The 27,566-nt window shown below is 46.6% G+C and overlaps 1 protein-coding gene across 6 annotated transcripts in view; it reads right to left on the bottom strand.

Moving 5' to 3' along the window:
* Positions 1-3,495: 3,495 nt before the first annotated feature.
* Positions 3,496-27,566, bottom strand: part of AURKA (aurora kinase A) — a 37,820-nt gene continuing 13,749 nt past the window's right edge. For 4 of the 6 annotated variants that reach the window (XM_069953753.1, XM_069953752.1, XM_069953750.1 and 1 more), the window contains exons 3-9: positions 13,786-14,074; positions 12,689-12,764; positions 12,062-12,253; positions 11,150-11,288; positions 6,657-6,805; positions 4,292-4,466; positions 3,496-3,955 (exon numbers count right to left, since the gene is read on the bottom strand). In XM_069953753.1, coding sequence (XP_069809854.1) covers positions 3,776-3,955; positions 4,292-4,466; positions 6,657-6,805; positions 11,150-11,288; positions 12,062-12,253; positions 12,689-12,764; positions 13,786-14,074 — 1,200 coding nt within the window. In that variant the 3' untranslated portion in view covers positions 3,496-3,775. Of the gene's footprint in view, positions 3,956-4,291; positions 4,467-6,656; positions 6,806-11,149; positions 11,289-12,061; positions 12,254-12,688; positions 12,765-13,785; positions 14,075-17,655; positions 17,762-27,566 lie in introns of all 6 variants that reach the window. The other 2 variants (XM_069953749.1, XM_069953748.1) reach the window with 1 other exon arrangement.

The raw sequence follows: 27,566 nt of genomic DNA, 5'->3' as shown, positions 1-27,566 counted from the left end.
TTCACTATATAATGCATTACAGCATATGTGCTGTAATGCATTATATATATACCTGTAAAAGTGGAGAGAAAAAGAAAAAGCACAACACAAATAAATATATAAATAAAGAAATAAATAATTAAATAAAAACATAAATAAATATACACATTCCCCATCCCCCTTTACAAATGATCCCCTATAAATACGATACATATATTTGGTATCGCCGCGTCCGTAATGACCCCGTCTATTAACCTGTTACATTAATTATACCGCCCAATCAATGCCATTAAAAAAATATAAAAACTAACCAAATTGACAATTTTATGTTAATCCCGCTCCCTAAAAAATATAGAAAAAAGTTAATATGACAGATGTACCCAAAAGGTGTACCACTAAATACGTCAGCTTATGCCGCAAAAAAAAATCCCTTATATAACTCCAATAGCCAAAAAATTTAAATATTGCATCTCTTACAATATGCAAGGCATAAACAGTATTTATAGTATAAATGCCATAAACTATAACAAAAGCTATATAACATCGATATCGCTGTAATCGTACCAACCTGACGAATAATGATACCATGTCATATGTGACGTATAGTAAACTGCGTAGAAAAAATGCTCAAAAACTGCTGCTAAATTGTCTTTTTTTATTCATACCACCTCATAAAAATGTAAATATTCATAAGGATGTCACATGTCCCTCCGAATGGTACCAATGGAAACGTTAACTTGTCTTACACAAATATGTTGGCACCCCAAGGCCTCTGTGACATGGTATAATGGCCAAAATAACCCTGAAATAAAAAAAAAAGGCCCCAAAATTCACCAGGTCTCTGTCATGTCTGCGGCCTGTGGTTGAGTCAGGTGACGGACTGCGGCCACATATGGGGAATTTCTAGAAACATTGAAATAAGGGGAATAAATATTGAGTTCCGTTTCTCAGTTAGTATTTGCTGTGTTAGAGGAAAAATTGATTAAAATGGAATATTTGCCCCCCAAAAAAATGAAAATTTTACATTTCCCCTCCAACTTGCTTAAATTTTTGTGAAACACCTAAAGGGTTAATAAACTTATGAAATGTTACTTTGAATACTTTGAGGGGTGCAGTTTTTACAGTGGAGAGATTTATGGGGGTAACATACAGGCCCCACAAATCCACTTCAGAACTGAACTGGTCCCTAATAAAATCAGAATTAGAAGTTTTCCTGAAAATTAAAACAATCGCTGCAAAATTTCAAAGCCCTCTAACATCCTAACAAGTAAAAGGACCTTCACCAAATGACGTCACCATAAGGGTATAAACCCACACACCGTATATGCAGCGTATTTACTGCTGCAATACGCAGCAAACTCGCAGCAGATTAGATCTAAATAACTGAACACAGCATCAAATCTGTACCAACAAATCTGCTGCGTATACGGTGTGTGGGTTTATACCCCAAAGCAGACATGTTGTAGATGTTGCAATAATTAGTTAATGTGATATGACCATTTTTCTCAGAAAAAGAAAATTTTGAATATGAATATAAATGTTTTCCCAAATGTGTTTTTTACAAAAAACTACTGAGTGTATCATCAAAAGTATACCACTAACATATAGAGGAATATGTCACGAAAAAACAATCTCATAATAACCGTGATAGATAAAAGCACCGCAGAGTTATCACTACATAAAGAGAGACAGGTCAGATTTGAAAAATAGGCCCTGGTCATTAAAGAAGCAGTTCACTTTTTATTTTTTTCGCCCCCCCGGGTAGCCGCTGTCAAGTATACTTACAGAAGATGATCGGTGTCCCGTTCCCGTCGGTCAGTTCCGTCCCGCGGTGCCGTTCACATCGGGCGCGCGCTCACTTCCGCCGGCTGCTGCGAGTCCTCTTCTCTGCCCAGTGATTATACACCGGAAGTCACTCGCTTCCATGCATTCTCTATGGAAGCGCGTGACTTCCGGCGTTCAAATGACAAGGGAGAGAAGAGGAGTCACAGCGCCGGCGGACGTGAGCGCGCGCCCGATGTGACCGGCACCGCGGGACGGAACTGACCGACGGGAACGGGACACCGATCATCTTCTGTAAGTATACTTGACAGCGACTACCCGGGGGGGGGGGGGGGGGGGGGGGGGCGAAAAAAAATAAAATAAAGTGAACTGCTTCTTTAAGACCAAAACAGGCTGAAGAGGCGAGGGGTTAAATAGATCCTGATAGCTCTGGATACGTCCAATAAGGAGGGGTCTAAATCCTCTTCAGATGACCCCACAGGAGAAAATTTAGGCAACACCACAGGCTGGTTGGTATTGGCTGATGCCTTGGGGCCTTGCCTTTCATTAAATATTCCTTCGTCCCAGGGGCGAATATACCCCATATGTTGTGATGCTAATGGGACGTAAGGGAAAGAGTTATTATGTGGCGGTCACTCTATGGCAGTAAGATTGCTCTGTATAGAGTGTGTATATAGAGTTATTATGTGGTGGTCACTATGGCGGTAATATTGGTCTGTAAATAGCGTATATATAGAATCATTATGCGGTGGTCACTATGGCAGTAATATTGGTCTGTGTATAGTGTATATATAGAGTTATTATGTGGCGGTCACTCTATGGCAGTAATATTGGTCTGTATAGAGTTTGTATATATAGTTATTATGTAGTGGTCACTCTATGGCAGTAATATTGGTCTGTGTATAGTGTATATATAGTTATGTGGCGGTCACTATGGCAGTAATATTGGTCTGTATAGAGTGTATATATATATAATTATGTAGTGGTCACTCTAATATTGGTCTGTGTATATTGGTCTGTGTATAGTGTATATATAGTTATGTGGCGGTCACTCTATGGCAGTAATATTGGTCTGTATAGAGTGTGTGTATATATATATATATATATATATATATATATATATATATATATATATATATATATATATATTTATGTAGTGGTCACTCTATGGCAGTAATATTGGTCTGTGTATAGTGTATATATAGTTATGTGGCGGTCACTCTATGGCAGTAATATTGGGAAAACCCACAGCCAGACTGAGGACAGAAGTGGTTCCAATTCTAGGAGAAAGCAGCTGGATTAATCCTTTAACTACAAACCACTGCGCATTAGTCAGGAGAAGCGTCCACTACTTAGAGATAAGCTCATTTCGTGGTGAATCGGAGTGCTTCATTATGTCTGCACTCAGCTGCCTTTTAAATGTGCTGCTCCTCCCCGGCTGCTGGGAAAAGCTGGATCCAGTCCTGGGAATCTTCCCAGTCAGGTATAAGGCAGGCGGCATAATGTAAGCAGATGTAATAAAGCAACCACTGAGCTCATGTGAAAGGTAGAGTTGCATTGTTTTTTGGTAAGCGTTCCTACAGGGATCGGCAGCACACCTAGTGTCTTCTGTGGAGATCTGCAGAGAGGGAAGCCATAGGCCTGTAGGGTATGGCTACTATATGTGCATCCCTCCCGGCCTCAGCCTTTCCATAGAGGCCAGTGACCTCACTTCAGTGAGAGGAACCAGGAGTCTTAACAGTTCTTTATTTTTTTTTTTTTTAAAAGTCTTTTATAAACATTAAAAAATAGACAAGACAATCTAAAAGGTATTTACACGTAGTAGATCAGGACGACCCATTCACAGATTCAAGCAGCTGGTGAAGACTGCGCCTGCAGCCTAATAAATACATCACGGCATTCATGGATCCTATTGCACTGGTCATCCCCCACCTGGATTACAGATCTCACCCACAGGTTCTTCTCATGGAGGACAGATCAGAGTCTCCCCCCCCACCCCCACAGCAGCCGTGACTCACTGGGGATTGCCTGGGTTGCTCTCCGCTTTCTTAGGGTGCTTGCTGGAGTTCTGTACAATCCAGGGGTGTTCAAGTACGTCCTTCAGTGGCAGCCTGTGGTTGGGGTTGTGCTTCAGCAGTTTGGAGATGAGGTCTCTGGCGCCCTCCGAGACATGGGGAGGGAACTGATACTCCACCTGCAGACCAAACAATTCACCAATTCAGACCTTGTGCATATCTCCCATCCCATTAGGTAACAGCTCAGTATTCCTTAGGGCCACATTACACAATCAGATCATATACAGCAAAGATTATATATACACACACTGGGGAGCAGGCCATCAGGGAGCACAGACGTATGCATAAGAGGATAGTCATTAGCTGACAGTCACACAGATATTACGCACATCGCTATAAGGACACGATTAGCAGACAAGGATCAGAGTCTGTATTACATGGAGCGATGATCTGCTGTGTAATAGGGTTCTAACTGGGGGGGGGGGGGCCCATCACATGGGAGAAAAGGAGGTTACCTTGGAAATCTTTCTGTAAGTTTCTTGGTGAGTTTCAGTTTCAAAGGGCGGCTTCCCGACCAAGAACTCGTAGCAGAGGACGCCCAGACTCCACAGGTCCACCTTCTCATCGTGCATCCGGCCCTCAATCATCTCTGGGGGCAGGTAGTCTAAGGTGCCACACAATGTGGTCCTCCTGATAACAGACAAGTAATGGTTAATCTGAATGGGTCCTGGGAAGATATGATGAGAAATACACTATAGAAATAGGACCGACATCAGTGCGGCCTTCCCCATGGAGACTATGCCAGCCATGCCACCTATAAGGCTGGACACTTCAGTGTACAGGCAAGACCACACATCAGTCTAGTGCACTGAAGGAATGCTGCAGGCATTCTGTGGCAGTATAGCGAGTGCAGCTCTGAGGTACAGGGACACATGGGATAGATAAACTGCAGACTTCCAGTGGATTTGCACATGATACAGTAGCACAAGGGTAAGCACAGCCCCTTTGTTTCAGCAATCAGTGGATTCTTGAGACCCCCACTACTCAAACCCTCTACCATGTCACAAGTTAGCGAAGACTACAGGTTTCCTTATATTTCATCCAAGTGTCCAGTTACTACAGTGAGGGGCATAGGTTGGGGTCTGTTCTGTTCTAGGGCTGGGGGACTTCTTCAGTTACATGACATCCTCAGGGGAGGGAATGTAGCGCCCACTCTACCCTATGCGCAGAGGTCAGGGAGGCCGCTTCATTACACCCATCTTTCTGGATGAGAGAAGTTTTTGGACATGTAAGCAGCTCCTACAGAGGTCTTCAATAAAGGAAGAGTGAGTTTACAGTAGGAATGAAGCTAATCCCTTTGGCTAGGATCAGCGGCAGCTTGTCAGGCTGCTGGCTCCAGTCACGGGAAAATGGGAGAAATCTCAGGACTGGATCCAACTTTTCCAGGGAGAGACTTCAAAAATCCACAGCCTGACAAGCTGCCACCAATCCTAACGAGTGAATTTACAGTAGCCTTCCTACTGTAAATTCACTCATCTCTAGTCTCCAAGGTTTCCAGGCACAGTCTCTTATATTAGTCAGACATGTCTATTTTGCTTGGTCTCTGCTTTAAAGGTGTTCTCCAGCACTACAACCACACGGCCACTTTCTTGCAGACATGGCTTCTCTAGTTCAGGTGTGGTTTGCAATTAAGCTCCATTCACTAGAACCAAATTGCAAAACCCTCATCCAAACTGGAGACTAGAGTGCTACTTTCTCTGGAAGAAAGCGGACATGTTTTAGTGCTAGATAACCCCTTTAAGGCACGCCCAATAGACCTAAACTACAATGATTTCTAGGGTGGTTACAATATAGCAAACGATCTCATGGCAACTGTCCCGATTTCTGGCGCTTGACTAAAAAGTTGATCCAGATCTAACACTTGATAGCTCTGTGCAGTGCTTGGAGTTTATATAGACATCATTTACAGAGACTTAAAGGAACCCATTAGACCAATTGGGCTGCTATGGTTCCCAGGAGCGCTGTATACACCTACCGGCCGCTGCAGGAGCTTTATACCGGAGAAGCCGCGGCCAGTAGGAGCTTTATACAGCGCTCCTGGGAACCATATCGGCCCAATTGGTCTAATGAGTTCCCTTTAACATGTCAGAAGGATTCAGAACACCAGACCCTGACGGAGCAAACCTTCTAATTGTTAGTGGTCTGGAGAAGCATGCAGCTGTACACATCACTCTGGCTGGGATCTGAGATGTCACATGCTCCCCTCAGCCCATTCTAATGATCAGTGAGGGTTTGAACACCCAGAAGTACAGACTCCTTGTACCAGAAGCCATAGGATCTCATTCCTGATGGTCTAGGACCCTCATGGAGGTTGTAGAGGTTGCCAGTAAGGCTCCTGTATTGTTTAAGAGTATCCTGAAATATCACCAGAGTATACCCTTCTACCAGCATAGACTGCCATCCATTACCCAGATCTGACATAACAGTTGAACCAAGGCTACTGGCCTGATTACATGGCCCAATCTGGAGGAGCAAGGGCCGACTTGTCAGGTCACTCACTTGCTCCTCATTCGCTGTCAGTGCTATTAGATGCACCAACAGGTAAGAGCAGGGGGGCTCCTCAATCTTTAGATTGTCTAGGTGGCTCATAGGAGATCTTACACCAAGCGACGGCCAGCAGACTATTGCTATCAGGATTTTGGTTCCTGTTGTAAACTAGCGATCAGCTGACATCATGCACATAGTCTGATCAGCTGGTTAATTGGCCAAGTTCAGGCGATAATCTGTAATACCCTAAGACACCATTTTTGGATGACTTTTGCTGTATCCCAACATATGCACCAGGAGCTTTAAGCGCAGTGTGTAAGCAGCTGTACTCACCTTGAAGATGGAGCATGCACTGACCAACCAAAGTCTGCAATCTTCAGTTCTCCATTGGACCCCAGGAGGAGATTCTCAGGCTTTATGTCCCTATGGATGACTTTCTTGGAATGACAATACAGCAGGGCGTCTGCCAGCTCATTGATGTACTGCAGAGAGATTGTGACATCAAGACTATGGTAGCCACCCAGGTGGGGATATACACATCAGTAACACCATACGCATTCCCTAAAGCATACCCAGCATTTCCATCAAACTTGATATGTCAAAAGTTGATGGTCTGGAACTGAACACTCAGACCCGGACCATGAACAATCCAGGAAGAGCCTGTGCTAAGCGCAGTCCTCTCCCACAGAGTCACCTGACGATTCAGGCTATTATAAGTCTATGGAGCCCGACTCTCACAGCGGGGAGCTGATAGTTGGGCAGTTCTCTCCCTGCTCGCTCACATGATCCGTACAAGTACAAGTCTGAACACAGACCTGGACTGGTAAAACCTTGACCAAAAAAACAAAAAAAAAAAACACATTATGACACATAACTAGGACCTGCGGGTTATTTTAAACTAAGGAAAACCCCAAATTAAAGGCTACCTATGTAACTTGCTAGACATGCAGCATTCTGTACGGAAGCATTAGACAGCTGCATTATTGTCCCTTGCCGTGTCCTCCCCTTGGAGGTAGCTCAGGATTATAGCTGCTCTCAGGAGACATCAGAACTGGAGATTTAGGAATTCTTGCGGATAAATTCTGTGGGCTTTATACATGCACGGCCGCACGCCTTTCCGCCAGCTCCATAGACTATACTACCCCTATAGTACAAAACAAAGTGAATCACTTCATTGGCTCGGCAATCTGCTTATCAGGTGGCTGAAGTCTACGCTGCTCCGCCCCAGGTGCCTGGAAAAGCTGGATTCAGTCCTGGGAGAAGTTTCCTTGTACTGGATCCAGCTTTTCCAGGCACCCAGAGTGGAGCGGCATCTCATATTGCAGACAGATAATTAGATGGCGGTGTAATAGCCCGACATGGCGTCACTGCAGTTATCGCCGTCACACTTCACATAAGGGATGAGCTGCTGTAATAAAGCTTAAACCCTGCACCAATCCAATGTAAGAGTCATTGAGGGGATGAAGAGCCCAGACAAGGACCAGCTACTATACAGAGTTATGGCTGAGATATTACATTGATCCAAAAACCTGGAAAGTACTCAAGACTATCTGCAGAAAGGAAACTTAATGGGGCAATGGTAATCAGATTAACCCCTTCAGGACTGGGCTGATTTCTTCCTTAAATCATACACATTTAATTTCCCCACTGTCCAAGTCTATTTATAAAGATACTGATTGCCTTTGCAGTCTGTATCTAATACTTTACAACAGCAGCGGGACACAGGATGAGGTACAGTCGGGCGCCACCATCTTGGTGACATCACTTGCATCCCAGCCTTGCGTTCCAACACTGGGATGCAAGTGATGTCGCCAAGATGGCAGCACCTGACGGAACAGCAGCGATTGCAAAGGCAATCAGTATCTTTAATCAGACTTAGGGTGCCTTCACACCTACCGGATCCGCAGCTGTCTCACTTCTGCGGATTCGTAGCGAGAACCGCTGCAGATCCGGTACCATTCACCCCTATGATAGCACATACTCGCAGCGGGATTCACATCCCGCTGTGAATATGTGCTTTAACCCCCCGCTGTCCACAGCCCTGCCGCATCCCCCATCCCTGGCCGCATCCAGCAGCCTGCATCCCCCATCCCTGGCCGCATCCAGCAGCCTGCATCCCCCCATCCCCGGCCGCATCAGCCCATCCCTGGCCGCATCCAGCAGCCTGCGTCCCCCCATCCCCGGCCGCATCCAGCAGCCCGCATCCCCGGCCGCAGCCCGCATCCCCCCCATCCCCGGCCGCATCCAGCAGCCCGCATCCCCCCCATCCCCGGCCGCATCCAGCAGCCCGCATCCCCCCCATCCCCGGCCGCATCCAGCAGCCCGCATCCCCCCCATCCCCGGCCGCATCCAGCAGCCTGCATCCCCCATCCCCGGCAGCATCAGCCCATCCCTGGCCGCATCCAGCAGCCTGCATCCCCCGCATCCCCGGCCGCATCCAGCAGCCCGCATCCCCCATCCCCGGCCACATCCAGCAGCCTGCATCCCCCCCATCCCCGGCCGCATCCAGTAGCCTGCATCCCCCCCATCCCCGGCCGCATCAGCCCATCCCCATCCAGCAGCCTGTATCCCCCCATCCCCGGCCGCATCCAGCAGCCTGTATCCCCCCCATCCCCGGCCACATCCAGCAGCCTGCATCCCCGGCCGCATCCAGCAGCCCGCCGCCGAGAGCATACAGTACCTGCTCGGCGGCGCTGCTGCAGTGAGGCTCCCGGCTTTGGTCCCGCTCAGATCAGCTGAGTGGGACCAGAGCCGGGAGGGCTCACTGCAGCCGCGCCGCCGAGCAGGTACTGTATGCTCTCGGCAGCGGGCTGCTGGATGCGGCTGGGGATGGGGGGGGGGGGGGGGGGGGTTAAGTACAAGGACACTACACTTTAAAGTGATCTCCCACTGGGTAGTACAGATTAAACTAGATTTAACGGATTTATTTACTCAAAAAGATGTATAAGGGGAGATGATTTACATATATAAATGACCCCTACAAGAAAAATGGGGAAAGCTGTTTCAGGTAAAACCCCCTCAAAAAGAACAAGGGGCAGAGGAGGCAGAAGAAAAGAGGGAGAGGAGGAGGGGGGGGGGGGGGGGGGGGGGGGGGGGGGGGGAGTTTGGCCTGCTTTGAAGCCTCCACTAACATTAATGCACATGTATAGAGCCTACCCATCATCCCTCCCCTCCTTGTATATGTATAGAGCCTACCCATCATCCCTCCCCTCCTTGTATATGTATAGAGCCTACCCATCATCTGTCCCCTCCTTGCTTGAACTTCATGGACATGTCTTCATAACTATACTAACTATGCAAAATTACTATTGACAGTGTAGCAGGCAATGGGAGCCCTTCCTGTCACACTGCATGCCGGGAAGTTCCAGGCTTGAACCAACTATTCAAGAGCCTGTGCAAGCCCATACAGAAGTGAAAACAATACATACCTTTAGGAAAACTAACACTAGTCATGGTAATTTAAATAAAATCCCCTCCCCCAGTGATTGGTTTGGGAGCAGAGCCTGTTTTTGAAACACGACCTGTCTCACTTATAGGGTTACAGCTCCGTGATGCTACACCTTATCCACGCCATTCTGAGACTCTTCTCATGACTTATTGTTCTTTAGGATGGTGGTAAATTTTAGCCAATAACCATACAATGTGAAAATGCTAATTTTGTTGTGCTCATAAAAATGTGAATTTTCTTTAGATTTTGTGGTCACAATGCGGGTTTAATCATGTGATCATTTTATTGTCATCATTATGTATGCAGAAATACTAAAGTGTCATTTTGCCTACATTTATTGTATTATGGGCTATGGGGATTATTTTATTGTCCTCCCATGGGGACTTCATTGTGGTATTGTCCGATTATAGGCATATTACATTGTGGTATTGTCCGATTATAGACATATTACATTGCTCATCTGCACGGTGCCTGTAATAGGGAAATCTGATCAGGATGTCCCTGCAGGCCTCGGGGAGCCTCCTGTTGTCATAGCAACCATTGTGGCTGCGCCATCACTCTGCACAGCCCTGATTGGGAAGGGAGGGAGAGTTCTTACCCCTTAGTCACACTGATCGCAGTACCTGTAGTGTTGGCACAATCCCTGCTCAGGTTGCAGTGGGTGCCCAGCAATCACTGACAGCCAGAACCCACCGCAGATGGCATGGGCGCAGCTCCTGCACCACGTGTCATCCCAGGGTGTAACTACATCCCCCGAGCAGCAATGCACCATGGAAAGTAACGTCCCTGGCCCTGAACAGGTTAAATCAAAGCCACAGATTAACACTTAAAGTGACCCTGTCAGCCCCCATTTGCAGTGACTACTCTCCACAAATGTAAAGGGTTAATGTTACAGCTTTCATTACTTTTTATATATCACACCTCATGGTGCTTGTTCTGGTAAAAAGTAGTTTTTATCACCTGTGGATTGGTATATGTGGGTGGGGCCTTGCAGCCTATGTGCCACATCGATCCGCCCCTAGCGCCACTTAGGCACCGCCCCCTCAGTGGCCATTGGTGTGGGACAATCTAGGGGGGTGGGGCTAGTGCTTTAGGCTGTCCCTTCCAATGGCTGCTGACGGGGCGGGGGCCTATGCAGTGATGTCGTGGATTGGGGGGCATGGCTAAGTGGCAGAGCGATATATATCAAACAGGTGATAAAAATGACTTTACCAGAACAAGCACCATGAGGTGCGATATAAGTAATGAAAGCTGTAACATTTACCCTTTACACCTGTGGAGAGCAGTCAGACTGCAAATAGGGGGCGACAGGGTCACTTTGAGAATATTCTGTATAATTACACAATGAGCTTAATAGGTCGCTGCTTATGTTACTTACAGTAGCCGATCTCTGGTCATCAAATCTTGTGCACCTCTGAAGTTCCCTGTAGAGCTCCCCGCGGGGGGCATAATCCAGGATGAGGTAGACTCTGGTGGCATCATGGAAATAGCCATAAAGCCGGAGAATGTTAGGGTGCCTGAAACAAGGTAGAGATATGAGAATAAGTCCACTCGACATTTTCAGGTCAGGGTCAAGCAATGGACAAATCCTCCAAATACCACAGGATTTGCAGAGCAGTGTGTCTGGCTTGTAGAGGCCCCCTCCCAGTGACTTAGAAATATTTATATATATATATATATATATATATATATATATATATATATATATATATATATATATATATATATATATATATATATATATATATATTAGTGACTGATGGCCAATATATAGTCACATTACGCACCCCTCTTATATAGTGTACAGTGTGTAACAGACAGCACCTGCTGAAGCAGAGTCAAGGTAGCAGCGTCTCTGCCCCACTCCCTTCTGTGGGTCTGGTTTGCTATACTATTTGCTAGGAAACGAGGCCTGTGGCTGACATCACGTGACCTGAAGATCACGACAATTTGCTAGGAGGCGGCGCTTTGCATGCCAGCAGCTGCAGTTTCCTGGCCATGCATCATTCTGGAAGACTGGCAATAGTCACAAAAGCATATTGCAGTTTGAGCTGGCCCCAGTACCTCATAGCTGCCACTCACGGCCCGGCATCCTCACTCCTGTGGGGGGGGTCAGCTGCAGCAGCATTTAGTTAGGGAACGAGAGCTATGAGGCACTGAGGCCGGCTCACACTCCACCAGGGAGGCGGTCCCTTTTACACGTGGCCGTGCACTGACCAGATCTCGGGGGACAGCAGTATCACTGAATCATAATGAATTCTGCTGCTTGAGGTTCATACTCGGCACACACCTCAAGTGAGACTGAATTTCCACCTCCCGACGCAGCTGATGTTCTACTCCGGCCTTCTCCAGCTGGGATTTGAACAAGACCTTCAGTGCCAGGATGAATTTACTCTGCTTTTCTCTGGCCAAGTATACGTTTCCAAACTTTCCTTTTCCTAAAGGACGGCCAATCTCAAAGTCTTCAAGACCCCACTGCTTCCTATCAGAACAAACAAGGTAAGGTAAGAGCCAACATCCTCATGACTGCCATGCATTCCCAGTTACACAGCGCTTACACACCAGCCCCAGAAGACTTATTGCCTTCTACAGGATATTCTACAGCCCTGCAATAAACAAATAGCAAGGGCAAGACATGAAGCAATCCCCGAGAACACGTCAGTGGTGCTCTGATCCACACATTATCCCGCTCAGTCTGCAGTGTACTGGACACAAGGGCATTGCACCAACTTATGCTGCAGGAGGACAGGTGGTCCATAAGGAACCCATGGATGACAGCACCACCGCCAGGTCTACATGTAGGGCCACCCAGTACAGTAGGGACAGCATTTGGTGTACTAAAACATTAGAGAATCACCCTTCAGAGACCACGAAGACCCCAGAACACTAAGGCAGCATTGCCAGCAACTCAACTCACTTCTTGCCCTCTTCCTTAATCCTGGAGGTAGTCGGTGCCTGGTTGGGAGCAGCTGTAGCTTGATCTATACCTGGTGCTGCAGAGACAGAACATACAGTTGTCTCAGGTCCGGACACAAGAACTGAGTTTTATCAACGCTGTACCAGACAAATGCTTGGAAAGTGCACATTGTGCAAAGCTCCAGCTCTGAACAGACATCAGCAAATTTAGGTATACGCCTGGCACAGCCCAGTTTGCCTAGGTGGACAGGGGTGTGCAAGGTGGTGGGAGGCACAAAGCTGCCAATGAAGTGGATGGGGATTCATTGTATTACCACACACCCAGAGGACGGAGTGGTGCTGTTTTGCAAGTTACATTCTTAGTTATGGAAAACAAAGCACTTCCAGCAATCCCATGTTTCCAGGTCATCTGTGCGCTCACAGAGAAGGCAGCCAAGTGATTGATGGACACATCAGGCTGTGACTTCCTGTGTAGTCTTTCAACAGCACAAGAATAAAAAGCTTCAGGGGACTTGACCTGGTATATAGTAGTCAGGAGACTGAACCTGTATACGAGGTTGCAGCTGATGTCTTTAACCTTATTTACTATGTTACAGTAAGTATAGCTGCCTTCAGGAGACTGGGCCTGGATTTCTGGTAAGTAGAGACAAGAAAATCAACAGTAGGAATGGAGCAAAACGATTTGTTCCTATCTGTATTTCAATCAGGCTGACTGGCTTTGAAGTGTGCTCCGCTCCGTGCCGCTCCTTCCCGGGTGCCGAGAAAAGCTGGATCCACTCCTGGACATGTTTCCCAGGACAGGATCCATCTTTTCCCAGCATCTGGGGGAGGAGGGGCACAGAGCAGAGCAAAGCCCTTCAGCCCAATGAGGGGAATACAGATAGGAACAAAGCAATTCCCTTCATTTCTACTGTAGATTCGCTTATGTCTACTGGTAAGTATGACTTTTATAGCATGATAAGACTGAATATTGCAAACCATCACATTACTGTTGATTTAGACTTTTAAAAAGTCACTGTTATAACATTCAAAGACAGTTCCCCAATATAGGGGAAGGAAGACTAACTTTGGTTTCCTGGCCTGCCAGAGGCCTCTTACCGGCTGAAGTACTGGTCAGGGACTGCTCCTTGTTACCCTCCATCACTGATGGCGGTCTGCAGGCAGTCAGCACAGGGGCCGTTGGCTTTGGCTGTGTCTGATTACTTAGTTGTCCAGTCTGCGGCTTCTGATTGGGTACTGCTGTCTTCTGGGATAGGACTCTCTGGGGCAGGTTAGAAGAACAGAGCACTCTCTGTGGGGCCACCCTGGCACCAGGTTGCTTGACTTGGGCTGCATGCTGCTGGGTAACAGGGACACGTCTAGGTCCATCAGCCATAGTGGTCACACTCTGAAGAGAAGACATGTTTTAAAATTGCATCTGTTATTCATTACTTATGAAAAATTAAGATACTTTTTCACATTTCCCAGTTATGGCCACTGGGGGAGCTTCAGCAGCAGAACTGCTGGTAAAAAAAACCTGGGGGGGAAAAACAACAAAACAAAACTAAACATACAAAACATACAACAGGCGTGTCCCCAGCTAACTTCACAATACACCTCAGCAGCTGCAGATCATACTGACCCCTCAGGCCTGCACACTTGGGGTGAGAAGATTTATAGTAGCAGTGTGCTTCACGACACTCAGCTGTTTGCTTGTCAGACGCCATTTGCGTTCTACTCTAGATGGCTAGAAAATCTGGGTACAGTCCTGCAAGACTTCCGCCAGGACTGTATCCCACTTTTCCAGACACCGGGAGCAGCATCCCTGACACTCACTTTCCTGCAGAGTCCCGACAGCCGCTCCCAGCACTCCACCGCTATCCTTGGGTCTCAGTTGTCGGCAGCTCCCCAATCAGGCTCTGTAGCTGCTGATCATACCCCGCAGAACCCCATACACCTTAATTGCTTCTAATTATCTGGAGTTAAAATGGAAATCTGAGCCAGGTCATATGTAAAACCCATCTATACCAGCCAGAAACAGATATGAAAAATGAGAAATCTCATTAGTCTTTCCTTTACTACCTGTTTTGTTTAGTCTCTTCCTGGCTTTGGCTCATCTGTCAGATAATCTATTGGTGTTAACAGGGCCCTCCTCCATCCACTAGCTCCCCCTGGCCCTGCATGAACCTCTGAGTCTCCCCACCCCCTCTGTGTATATCAGTCACAGCAGGAGGCGGGTGAGAGAACGCCTACCTGCTGAGGGCTCCACAAGTATGGTGTCTGGCACATACTGGCTTTTATAGCAGACCACGCTACCCGGAACAACTCATGGAGCGCTTTCTGCAAACTCCTGCAGCATGAGGAGACAGTCATGGCGGAGGCTATGCTGATGCAGATCAGAAACACTTCACCTACCTGGTCTACCAAAGGGACCGGAGGTGAGACCGTCCCAATGCAGGTGGACTATGCAAAACAGCCGGCTCCTGAGCTTCAGGAGACTTTAGCATCTACAATTGCTCTACAGTTCCAACAACCGCAAGCAGAGGTGAAACAGGGTGAACGCCTGGAGGAGGTGGAGGTGCATCCAGAACTTAGAGATTCAGTAGATTCTCTATTCTCTTCTGCTATTGCAGGAAACTTGTAAGTTATTGGAGAAAATACAGGATTTAGAAGACCCCTCCAAGCAGAACAACTTCTGGATCATTGGGGTAGCAGAATTGGGCCGTCAGAAAGGCCTGAAGACCCTTGTGAAACATTGATTCCTAAACTACTTAACCTGGACCGGGCCTGCAAGGTTGAGAGCGCCTGGGGCCCGATTACCTCAGACGGATGTCAAACCCTGAAACCCTGAAGATTTAAGAGTTAGATTTGTTGGAACCCAAGGGCCTCAATGCTGACCTAGAGCTATATGCATTTTTAACCCCTTCAAGACCAAGCCTATTTGCACCTAAAAGACCAGGCTCGTTTTTCAAAATCTGACCTGTCTGACTTTATGCTCTTATAGCTCAGTGATGCTGTAACGTATGCTAGCCATTCTGAGATTGTTTTTTCGTCACATATGGCACTTTATATTAGTGGCAAAATTTGGCCACTACTTTGTGTGTTTTTTGTGAAAAACATCAAAATATCTTGAAAAAAATTAGCATTTTATTAACATTGAAATTCTCTGCTTCTAAAAAAAGAAAGTCGTATCACATAAATTAGTTACTAAGTCACATTACCGATATGTCCTCTTTATTCTGGCTTCATTTCATAAACACTTTACTTTTTTAGGGTGTTACGGGGCTTAGAAATTTATCAGCAAATTACCACATTTTCGTGAAAGTTTCCAAAACTGATTTTTTTAGGGACCAGTTCTTTTTTTAAGTTGATTTAGAAGGCTTGTATCCTGGAAACCCCCATAAGTGACCCCATTTTGGAAACTACACACCTTAAAGAATTAATCTAGGGGTATAATGAGCATTTTAACCCTACAGGGGCTGGAGGAAAGTATTCACCATTAGGCTGTAAAAAAATGAATTAAAATTTTCCAATATATACGTTTAGATTAAAGTCTCTTATTTTCAAAAGGAACATGAGAGAAAAAGCACCCCAAAATTTGTAACGCAGGTTCTCTTGAGCACTACGGTACCCCATATGTGGGCGTAAACCATTGTTTACACAGCAGGGCTCAGAAGGAAGGGAGCGCCAATTAGCTCTTCCATTGCAGATTTTGCTGAAGTTTTGCAGAGCCCCTGTAGTGTCAGCAGAGAGGAAACCCCCCATAAGTCACCCCATTTTGGAAAGTACACCCCTCAGAAAATTCATCTTGGGGTAGGATGAGCATTTTGACCCCACAGGTGTTAGAGGAAAGTATTCAAAAGTAGACAGTAAAAATGAAAAACTCCAATATTTTTCCAATAATATGTTCGTTTAGTTTGAAATTTCTCCATTTCACAAGGAAGAGAAATAAAGTACCCCAAAATATGTAACGCAGGTTCTCCTGAGTAAAAAAGGTAACTCCTATGTGGGCATAAACCACTGCATGGGCACACAGCAGGGCTCAGAAGGGAAGGAGCGCCAATTAGCTTTTTCAATGCAGATTTTGCTGAGCGCCAGGTGTGTTTGCAGTACCCCTGTAGTGCCAGCGGAGTAATATCTCCCCATAGTCACCCCATTTTGGAAAGTGCACCCCTCAAAATTCATCTTGGTGTGTGCTGAGCATTTTGACCCCACAGGTATTAGAGGAAAGTATTCAAAAGTAGACAGTAAAAATATGTTCCTTTAGTTTGATATTTCTCAATTTCACGAGGAACAGGAAAGACAATTCACCCCAAAATCTGTAACACAGGTTCTCCCGAGTAGAATGGTACCCCATATGTGGGCATAAACCACTCTATGGGCACACAGCGAGGCTAAGAAGGAAAGGAGCGCCAATTAGCATTTTCTCTGCAGATTTTTCTGAAGAAGTTTCTGAGCACCGGGTGCGTTTGCAGCGCCCCTGTAATGTCTGCAGAATAGAACCCCCCAAAAGTCACCCCATTTTGGAAAGTGCACCCCTCAAAGAATTCATCTTGGGGTAGGATGAGCATTTTTACCCCACAGGTATTAGAGGAAAGTATTCAAAATTTGCCAGTAAACATGAAAAACTTGAATTTTTCTAATATGTTGGTTTAGTTTGAAATTTCTAAATTTCACAAGGAACAGGAAAAAAAAAAAAAAAAAAAAAAAAAAAAAAAAAAAAAAAAAAAGTACCCCAAAATCTGTAACGCAGGTTCTCCTGAGTACAACGGTACCCCATATGTGGTCATAAAACCACTCTATGGGCACACAGCAGGGAAGGAGCGCCAATTTGCTGGAGCAAAACCGCAGCTAGTAATAGTTATTAGAATAGCGCAGTTACTAAATAAAATAAAATAAATTAGATTACAGGTAATGTGGGGTGGTTACTGGCAACCTGGGGTGGTTACAGATAAACTGAAGTGCTAATAGGTAATCTAAGGTGGGTACCTGTGACGTGCAGTGGCCAGAGGCGACGTGCGGTGGTTGCGTGCAATCTGGGGGGTTACATGTACTCTGGCGTGATGACGGGCAACCTGCGGTGGTTACGGGCAACCTGGAGGGGTTACAGACAATCTAGAATTGTTACGGATAGACTGAAGTGCTTATAGGTAATCTGGGGTGATTATGGACAATCTGGAGGGGGTCACTGGCAACGTGCGGTGGTTACGGGTAATCTGACGTGATACCGACAACCTGGGGTGGTTACGGGCAACCTGCGGTAGTAAACTGCAATTACTTTTGTATGTTTGTCACTTTGTACTTTATACATTCATTTTCACTATATTACTATGATATTTTCTATCACAGTAATCATAGTTTAGTGATAGAGACCATTGGTCTCTGTCACTTTAAATTTGCAGAGCTGGCTGGTTGTGGAGCGCATGCGCACTTCATAACCAGCCAGGACGTCGAGGAGGAAGGAGCTCCAGGATCAGGTGAGTATATGGGGTAGGGGAGGGTGACTGGGGGATGGGGGTGACAAGGGGGTGGGGGGGGGGCGACTTGGGGGGTGGGGGGACATCACTTTTTATTCCCCGTCACCAATCATTCATGGTGACAGGGGATAAAAAGTTCTGGGGAGCACATGGCACAAGCGATCAGCTGTATGTAGTATATACCGCTGATAGCTTGTACCGGGAGCCCACAGGGGGGTCTCCGATCACTGCCCCATGCTCTCCGCTACCTCCGGAGGCGGAGAGCATGGGGTTTTCATTCATGTTCACAACACGATCACTGTGAACAGATATTCTCTGTTCACAGTGATGGCAGTGGCCATCTTGGATCTGATGGCCGCGGCGGGGGGGGGTGTATAGTGATCCGGGCACTAGGGGGGCTGGTCTGGGGTCTGATTTTACTTATTTCATCTCCCCCCACCGTGAATCCGCAGATGAAAAACAGCGGCGGCACCGGCCCATTAGTGACCACCGTTTCGGCGGTCACTAAGGGGTTAATGGGGGTCAGCTGCGGGATCGCAGCCGATTCTCATTATCTCCGGTGCCTCACTCAGATGAGAGCGGGATAGCCATCTCTGCAGCGATCCCGTTCTCATCACAAACCCCCGTCAGAGCAGGAACGTATATATACACATTCCTACTGCACGGGGCATGTGTAATAGGAACGTATATATACACAGATTGCTGACGTGAAGGGGTTAAACTAAAGGGTGGACAGTCACGTGTAGTGCAGTTGTACATTCCAGGCTGCGTATCAGCGCACAGACAATAAGCCCCGGACGTGACCCAACTATCAATAACTCCAGATCCAGTTCATATACACCAGGACAAAATAGTTTAGAAAACTTTTTATAAAAATTCATTTAAAAACTATTCGTATAAGAACCTTACACAACAACCAGTTATCCATTACACAGTGGTGCCTTGGATTAGGAGCATAATTCGTTCCAGGACGGCGCTTGTAATGCAAATCCACTCAAACCAAACCAGATTCTCATAAGAAATCACTGATCTGCAGACAATTGGTTCCACACCGCAAAAATAATGATTTATTATTCTGAACAACATGTAAAACAGATTAAACAAATTCAGAAACAGCAGAATATGTAATATTATAAGTTACTGTACAGTAATGGAGAGAAGGGAAACACAAGGGCTGACAGACTGCAGGGAGCAGGAAGGAATAAGCAGGGTATATATGTGGGTACATACATGCAGCACTCTGTCCGGGGAGAGAGGGGTTACAGCTATGGAGAGATTACCTCCACAGTCCTGTCCCCTGATGTAAGCCCCAGCCTGAAGTGGATCTGCTATGATTTGGAAGGTGAGGGAGACTTCCTGGGTCAGAGTACAGGGCTGTAGACCTCCCCCGCCAACCCAGTACAGGGAGCTCTTAGACCAAAGCAATGCTCTTACACCAAGACACACAGTGGTACCTTGGCTTAAAGTAACTGTCACTTCAGGGTCTTTTTTTTTTTTTTTTTTTTAAACATTAAATATCAACAGTACAAGCGATTTTAAGAAACTTATTTGCTTTTTCAGTCCAGAAGGAAACCTCTTGGTTTATAAAACCTCTCTCAGCCTCCCCCCTCACTTCAGAAGAAGCAGGATTTCTGGACTCAGGACTCAGGATTTCGTGGACTCAGATGCGATCATTTTTTAAACTAAAAGATACGCCGAAAACCTACTCCACCTTTCAGGTGGCGTAGGTTTTCGGCTGTGCGCACCGACGCGCACGGGATTTATGTAGAGGCAGTCCACCTCTACATAAATCTCCGTAGCACCGGAGATGCGGGGACATTTATAAGTCCGGCGTAAAAAATGTCGGGCCTAATAAATGGCTCAGAGTGTTGTTACGGGGCCCCCGACAACCACCACGACCCACCGGCATCAGGACCCACTTCCATCACCGCTCACAAGTAGGAACAAGGCCGCACGAAGACAAAGGAGGACCACGAGGACGGGCTACTGACCGGAGGAGAAGTGCCATGCTGCAGAAAGGAGGACGACACCAGCACCAACTCTATAGAAGATCCCAGGAAGGGTGAGAAGTGCTAGTTAGCACGCAGACGTCTGTATCCCCCCCTAGCATAATGAGCATATGTATGCATTATACATCTTACCCCCAAAGACCCGCTGTGACTTCTAGTCCGCCAGAGGTGACATACTCTATTCCAGATCACTGTTGCAGTAGGAGTGAGGCAACACCAAGACATTGCAGACAGCACTAGATCACACTCAACACTACTCCAATATTCCACAGTTTGTTACAAGCGATCTTATTGTAGCGAATATTATAGCGATCTCTTACAGGACTTTCCCATGATAATCCATCAGCTGCTCAGCCGCGATTGGCTGAGCACAGTTATGCTCAGCCAATCACAGCTGAGCAGCTAATGACGTGGCATAGGGGGGCCGGCATGAGGGATGGATGGAGCGGTTCGGCCGGCATCCCAAAGAGGACATTGTCCCAAGATGGCGGACGGGGGTCGACATGAATCAGGCGAGTATAGTGCATGACACTTCCGGGTCTAGCGTGGGTGGGTAACACCATTCACTAACATAAATTACAAAGTTGCATAACTTTGTAATGTGCGATTTAGTGAATAATTTTGAAATGCCGCACTACCCCTTTAAAATAAGCCATTTTGCATTAACAATATCATTTTCAGGAATATATTCACACATACTGCTTAGAGGTCTAGACTTCTCTTTTGTATTATTTACTTTGTGATATTAGTGACTTGGGGTCATCACTGCCTATTTCTTTGACCTCAGCACCAGAGTTAGTTGTGAGCTGCACCCACCATTTTTTTTTATTGTTCATTCATTTTAACCATGTTACAAATAGTCATTTGGAACGTTAAGGGCCTCAGGTCCACCCATAACCGGGTATTGATCCTTCGCCATCTGAAAAAGTGTCGGCCAGATCTGGCACTGTTACAGGAGACACCTAGAGGCCTCTTTCCAGGTTGCAAAAGTTTTGGGTCAAGGAGATTGATGGCTCCCCTGCAGTGAATCATAAAGCCGGAGTGGTCATACTGGTAAATTGAGCATTTCAGGGTGATATCTTAGGGCCCTATTCCACCGGACGATTATCGTTTGCATAATCGTTAACGATTTCAAACGACAGCTATTGCAAAAGACCTGAAAACGTTCACTCATTTCCATGGAACAATAATAGTTACTTTTTCGTCGCTATTTATTCGCTATTGCATTCGTATCTATTGCGAACGACCAAACGATGTCTTATTCAATGCGAACGAGCAACAATAAAAATAGGTCCAGGTCTTATAAAGCGATCAACGATTTCTTGTTCGGCCGTTAACTGCATTTCAACCGAACGATCATCATTTAGATCCAAACAATTTAACGATAATCGTCTGGTGGAATAGGGCCCTTACACTCTTCACATGATAGATTATGCACATTGCATATCTGTCTTCCTACAGAAGAAATAGCGATTTATAGTGTGTATGGTCCTAACACATTTTTCTATAATGGTCTTTCCCACCAATTACTTGACTATGCACCCCTGAAAGTAGTGACGGGAGACTTCAATGAAATCATCTCTCCTGTGGAAGACCGTACTACCACACGTCTCTCCCATTCTGCTGCGACTTGATTGGCGTCCTTGTGCCCATCTGATCTTATCGGACACATGGAGATACCTATATCCTGATTAGGGATGCACGATGCACCGAAATATCGATACCACCATCAATATTTCAGGCTGAAAAACAGTTCGGTACCAGGAATTCCTGGTATCGACACTTTATATTAAGCTGCCTAATAGTGCAGCTTAATATAAAGTATAGCGCAGAGAACACGGCCGGCGGCTATCTGAGCACTGGCTGTGTTCTCTGTATGCCTCTCCCCTGCGGCGCCAATTTCAAATAGCCAGCACTTTGCGATTGCTTGTGCCGGCTGTGTAACTGTGTAGATCCCGCTGTCACACTGACAGCAGCATCTGACCCCTCCTGAGCCACTCCATATGCAGCAGGGGTCGGCTACTATGTGTAAAAGACCCCCGCTGCCGGTGTCTCTGATAATAGAGTCCGGCTCGGCCAGACTCGGTTATCAGAGAAATTATTTATGCTGAAGAGTCAGAGCTGCACGGAGGTATCCATGGCTGGAGAGGGAGAACGGGAGTTCCGGGAGAGGAGGACAGAGGAGAAGGCTGGAGAGGGAGAGCAGGAGGTCTGGGAGAGGAGGACGGAGAAGAAGGCTGGAGAGGGGGAGAGCGGGAGGTTCGGGAGAGGAGGACGGAGGAGAAGGCTGGAGAGGGAGAGCGGGAGGTTCGGGAGAGAGGACACGTGAGGATCCAACCTGCTGGCAGGTGGGGGTGGTGCGCTGGGGCTGTGAGGTACTGACATCAGCATAAGTATGGGAAGTGTATAGCAGAGCTGAGTGGGCAGTGTATAGCAGAGATGTCTAAGTGATCACTGTACTCTGTACACAATTATGTAAAAAACATAAACCTTTATTTTTAATGTAATTAAAATTAAAAAAAGACGTATTAGTCTTACCGGTAAGACGGTTTCTCCGAAACCTTCACGACGGCACCACAGGAATTAACTCTTACCCTAGGGACAGGAAAAGCACACAGCGAGAGGTTAAAAGCCCCTCCCCTTCCCCCAGACACCAGTGCATTATAACCAAGTCTTAGCACCACGTGAGTATCATACATTAAATATATAATACAGGGAGGGTTGTTGGTGCCGTCGTGAAGGTTTTGGAGAAACAGTCTTACCGGTAAGACCAATACGTCTTTCTCTCCTCACCTTCACGACGGCACCACAGGAGTAATACCAACAAATTACCTTAGGGAGTGACCACAGCTTGTAAAACTTTCCTACCGAACGCAAGATCTTAGTTGCGTTGCAGCTGTAGTCGATAGTGTCTTGTGAAGGTATGTGGTGTTGACCAGGTGGCTGCTCTGCAGATCTGTTCGATTGACGCACATGCCTTTTCTGCCCATGTTGTTGCATCGCCCTTTTTTCCCCCTTGTTCTTCCCTTGGAACTGGATAAAAAGGGATTGATCCTTCCTCCATGGTTCACAGGTTCTAAGGTAGTGTAGAACCGCTCTTCTCACATCGAGGGAATGGAACTTGTGTTCTAAGTTAGATTCTGGTGATGAGCAAAAGGAGGGAAGGACTATGTCCTGAGATCTGTGAAAAGATGTTACCACTTTGGGTAAGAAATTTGGATCTGTTTTTAAGACAATCCTGTCTTCTTGTATCAGGCAGTAGGGTTCTCAAATTGTGAATGCCTGCATCTCTCCCACTCTTCTTGCAGATACTATTGCCACCAAAAAGGCGACTTTGTAAGAGAGAAATTTTAGGTCACAATCGGATAAGGGCTCAAAAGGATGTTGAGTCAGACCTTCAAGGACAATATTTAGGTCCCGGGGGGTGGGGGGGGGGGGGGGGGGGGGGGGGGGAGTAAATTCTTTACTGTCTAACTGCACTCCTCATGAATCTCTGGACCCATCTATTTCCAGCAATGTTGTAATCATATATTGCCAATAAGGCTGAAATTTGCACTTTTGAGTGTAGCTGGTTTTAAGCCCTTGTTTAATCCTGCTTGAAGGAAATTAAGCAGGATATTGGGATCAGCAGGAAAGGCCGATCCTGTCGGGCACCAAGAATTAAAGACTTTCCATATTTTTTAATAGATCTTTGAGGTGACTGGTTTCCTGCTATTCTGGATGGCGGAAATTACTGCATCTGAAATTCCTCTGCTTCTAAGCATCTCCCGTTCAGGATCCAGGCTGAAAGTTTCAGATTTGCTAGCCCTGGATGCAGAAGAGGACCTTGATGTAGGAGATCTGGATCTGTGGGAAGAATAGGAGGTTCCATGGCCATCTTCTTCAGCATCCCAAATCAAGCCTATTTGGGCCAAAAGGGGACAATCAAGATCACCGTCACCTCTTCCTTTAGGATTTTCTGTAATACTCTGGGTATTAGAGGAATTGGTAAAAATCCGTAGGCTAGGTCGAAGGTCCAAGGATGGGCCAGTGCATCTATCCCCAAGGGATTCCTTGTTGGTTGTAGCGAAAAAAACTTTGCGAACCACAAAAACAAGAAAATAGCAAAGAGGTCCACTTGTGGTAGGCCCCAATTCCCTATGATCACTCTGAAGATCGAATCCTTCCGGCTACATTCTCCTGGCGACAGGACATGTCTGCTCAAGTAATCCACCTGGGAATTCTCTATTCACTGGAGATGAGTGGCTGTGATGGAGAGAAGATAGTCTTCTGCCCATTGAAAGATCTTGTCTGAGATGTATCTGAGAGAGTTCTGCTTTACACTCCCTTGGTGCCTTAAGTGAGCGACCCCCGTGGTATTGTCTGATAGCACATGTAGGCGAGATGTAGGCGAGATGCCTTCAAGGTATTTCTGGCCTGCTGTAAAGACATCCATACTGCAAGGAGTTCCCTGTAGTTGGATGATCTTCCGGTTGTCTCTGCAGTCCAAGTGCCTTGTAACAGGAGAGAGTCCACCTTCGCGCCCCAGCCGGACATGCTTGCGTCCGTCGTTAGGATTTTCTTGGAACCGGGTCCAAATGTACCCCTTCCCTTAGATTGGTAGGTTCAACCACCAGTCTAGGACTGACGCACTAGAAGTGGAATCTGCATTGTCTTGTCTAGTCCCCATTTCTGCTTGTTCCAGGAGGATAGAATTTGGGACTGGAGTGTTCTCGAATGTGCCTGACTCCAGGGCACCGCCGGAATACATGCGGTCATGGACCCCAGAACTGACATTGCCTCTCGGACACGACAAGCTTTTCTTAAGTCGATTGATGCCATCATGGCGTCTGATGGGATTAAGCGAGTCGTGCTCTTTATGGATTCCATCTTGAACCTTCTGTATCTCACATACTTGTTCACAGGTTTCAAGTTTATGATTAGTCTGTAAGTTCCATTGGGTTTGGGAACTAAGAATAGGTTCGAGTAGTGTCCCCTCCCCAGTTGCTTCACTGGGACCGGGATCACTACATTGCAGCTTATCAAGTTCCTGACACTTTGGACAAGCTCCAACTGAAGAGAAAGGTTTGTTGGGAGATTCTGAATTTTTTGGGAGGAGATTGGACGAATTCTATTTTGTATCCATCTCGGATCACATTTATAACCCATTGATTTTTTGTGACTTCTATCCAAGACTCCCAGAACTTGGGACAGTCTCCCCCCGACTGGGGCTGTGTCATTGTTTGTCCTTAGTATCTCGGGGCTTGGAAAAAAATTGGAATTACTCAAAGGGAGTAAAAAAATTCTAACGACCTCTCTTAAATTTCCCTTTGTGTCTTTCTTGATACTTGGGACGTTGGGTCTGCTCCTTTTTCTTGTCAGATGATTTTTCTAACAATTTATCAAGGGCTGACCCAAACATTTTCCATCGAATGGAAGCCCACAAAGCTTGGACTTGGAGATATTATCTCCTGTCCAGTCCTTCAGCCATAAGGCCCGTCGGGCTGAGTTAATTAGGCCATAAGGCCCGTCTTTGGCTTAGACCTTTATGGCTTCCGCTGAGGCATCTGCTAGGAAGCCTATATCGTCCTTTAGAAGAGGAAGGGAGTCGATTATCTTCTCCTTTGAAGTTCCCCTCCTTAGATGTTCCTCTAACTGGTAATCCAGACATGGGATGCTCTAGCTACAAGTAGCAGCTATGTTATTTTTGATAGAAAAGGTGACTGTTTCTCAGGACTTTTTAATAAGCTCTTGTGTGGAGTCTTCGGAGAGAATTTTTTTTTTTTTTTTTTTGCCACTTGGGCATCAATCATGGGAACCTCCCATTCTTCAGTTTCCTCAGAATCAAAAGGGGAGACGTTGTCTGATGTCTGAGGGAACTGCCATTCTCTTCAGGTTTTTTCCCATTCGTCGGCTATTAGATCCTTAATCGTCTTGTGGATAGGGAAGCCTAATTTTTTCTTTGCTCTAAGTCCTGCAAATAATTGGTCCGCAGCTGAGATCTTCTCCTGCTTCTCCTCAATACTTAATGCGCTCCTTACAGCCTTTAATAAAGGCGTAGTATGATCAGATGGAAAGTAGTATTTCCTTCTTGCTTCCTGAGTATCAGAAGCTTCAGACCGAGCCCCTGAGTCGGATATTTGTCCTGATTCCACCTCTGAGACTGAGGAGGTAGATGGGGACCTGTGTCTCTTAGATATAACTGACGACACATAGGAACCCGAGCATCCAGGTACTGCCATATCAGGAGACATGTCTACTGGTGGAGGCAAAATCCGGGCCTGAGGAGGAAGATTTATTGTTGGTTCTGGGGCGGGAGCTGGAGCCATAGCCTGAGGGGCTGGTATAGAACCCTTTATTTCCTCTATATTCAGCTGTCTTATGTCAGATAAAAAGGAGGATCTGTCCTTTTTTATCACTTCATTAATGCAGGCTGAACAAATATTCCGCTTGAAGGAAGATGGCAATCTAGCATTACAGTTGTTGCATTTCCTAGCAGATGGAGGGGGAGCCTTAGCTTTCTCCTTCTCTTTCTGAGTGGCTTCTTTCTCCTAGCATGAAACAGGAATTAGCCACATGGCAGGAGATTAGAGAAGCCCCACACCTGGTGAACCACAGCAGGTGAGCACCCAGAGAGAGAGGGTTGGACTAGGTAGAATGAAAAACACTGCACCACAACCCTCAGTGTAGCAAAATCTTTTGGCACACTTACCGCCGCTGGCGGATGCGAAGGCTTGTCTGCTGATGTGGAGCCTGAATCCATGGTGAATAGCAGACCTCAGGACGGGCGACCCGCAGAGAAGAGCGGAATCAGTGCAGACCGGAAGTAGGCAGCGGCGTACCTCGAGTAGGCCACACGCCCTCCTGGAAGCCCGACCGGACCCGCTGCCACAGGGAAGGCTTGAGCCATGGCCCCGCGATCCCCACGTGTCCAGTCACATACAGAAATGGCGCGCAAAGCGGGCCTTTCCTTACCCCATCCAGATGCCTTTAGGGAAGGAAGGGGATGTACCCGATCGATCCCGCTGGTAAGGGGAATTGTTTCTTCAGGGGATCCCCCACACCTCTCGTGCCTGCCCTTCAGGGACAGGAAAAGCACTGGTGTCTGGGGGAAGGGGAGGGGCTTTTAACCTCTCGCTGTGTGCTTTTCCTGTCCCTAGGGTAAGAGTTAACTCCTGTGGTGCCGTCGTGAAGGTGAGGAGAGAAAAAGTCCATAAATTGGTATCTGTAATAGTGCAGGCCTGAAGAGTATAGAGAACATACTCCTGCATCAACTGTGTTGGTGTCGGCCTCTCTTCTCCCTAGCCTAGATTTCCACACCCTAGAGAATATGGTTATGACCATGCCCCTTTACTTCGTACTTTCCATACCCAACTCCCTAGGGGTAGTGACTTAAAGCAGCACTATCAGCAGATTCTGCCCAGAGAAGCTGCTA

This window comes from Dendropsophus ebraccatus, chromosome 14 (genome assembly GCF_027789765.1).
Source record: "Dendropsophus ebraccatus isolate aDenEbr1 chromosome 14, aDenEbr1.pat, whole genome shotgun sequence".
NCBI lineage: Eukaryota > Metazoa > Chordata > Amphibia > Anura > Hylidae > Dendropsophus > Dendropsophus ebraccatus.
Note: the sequence above shows the minus strand (reverse complement) of the source record. Positions and strands in the feature narration are given on the sequence as shown.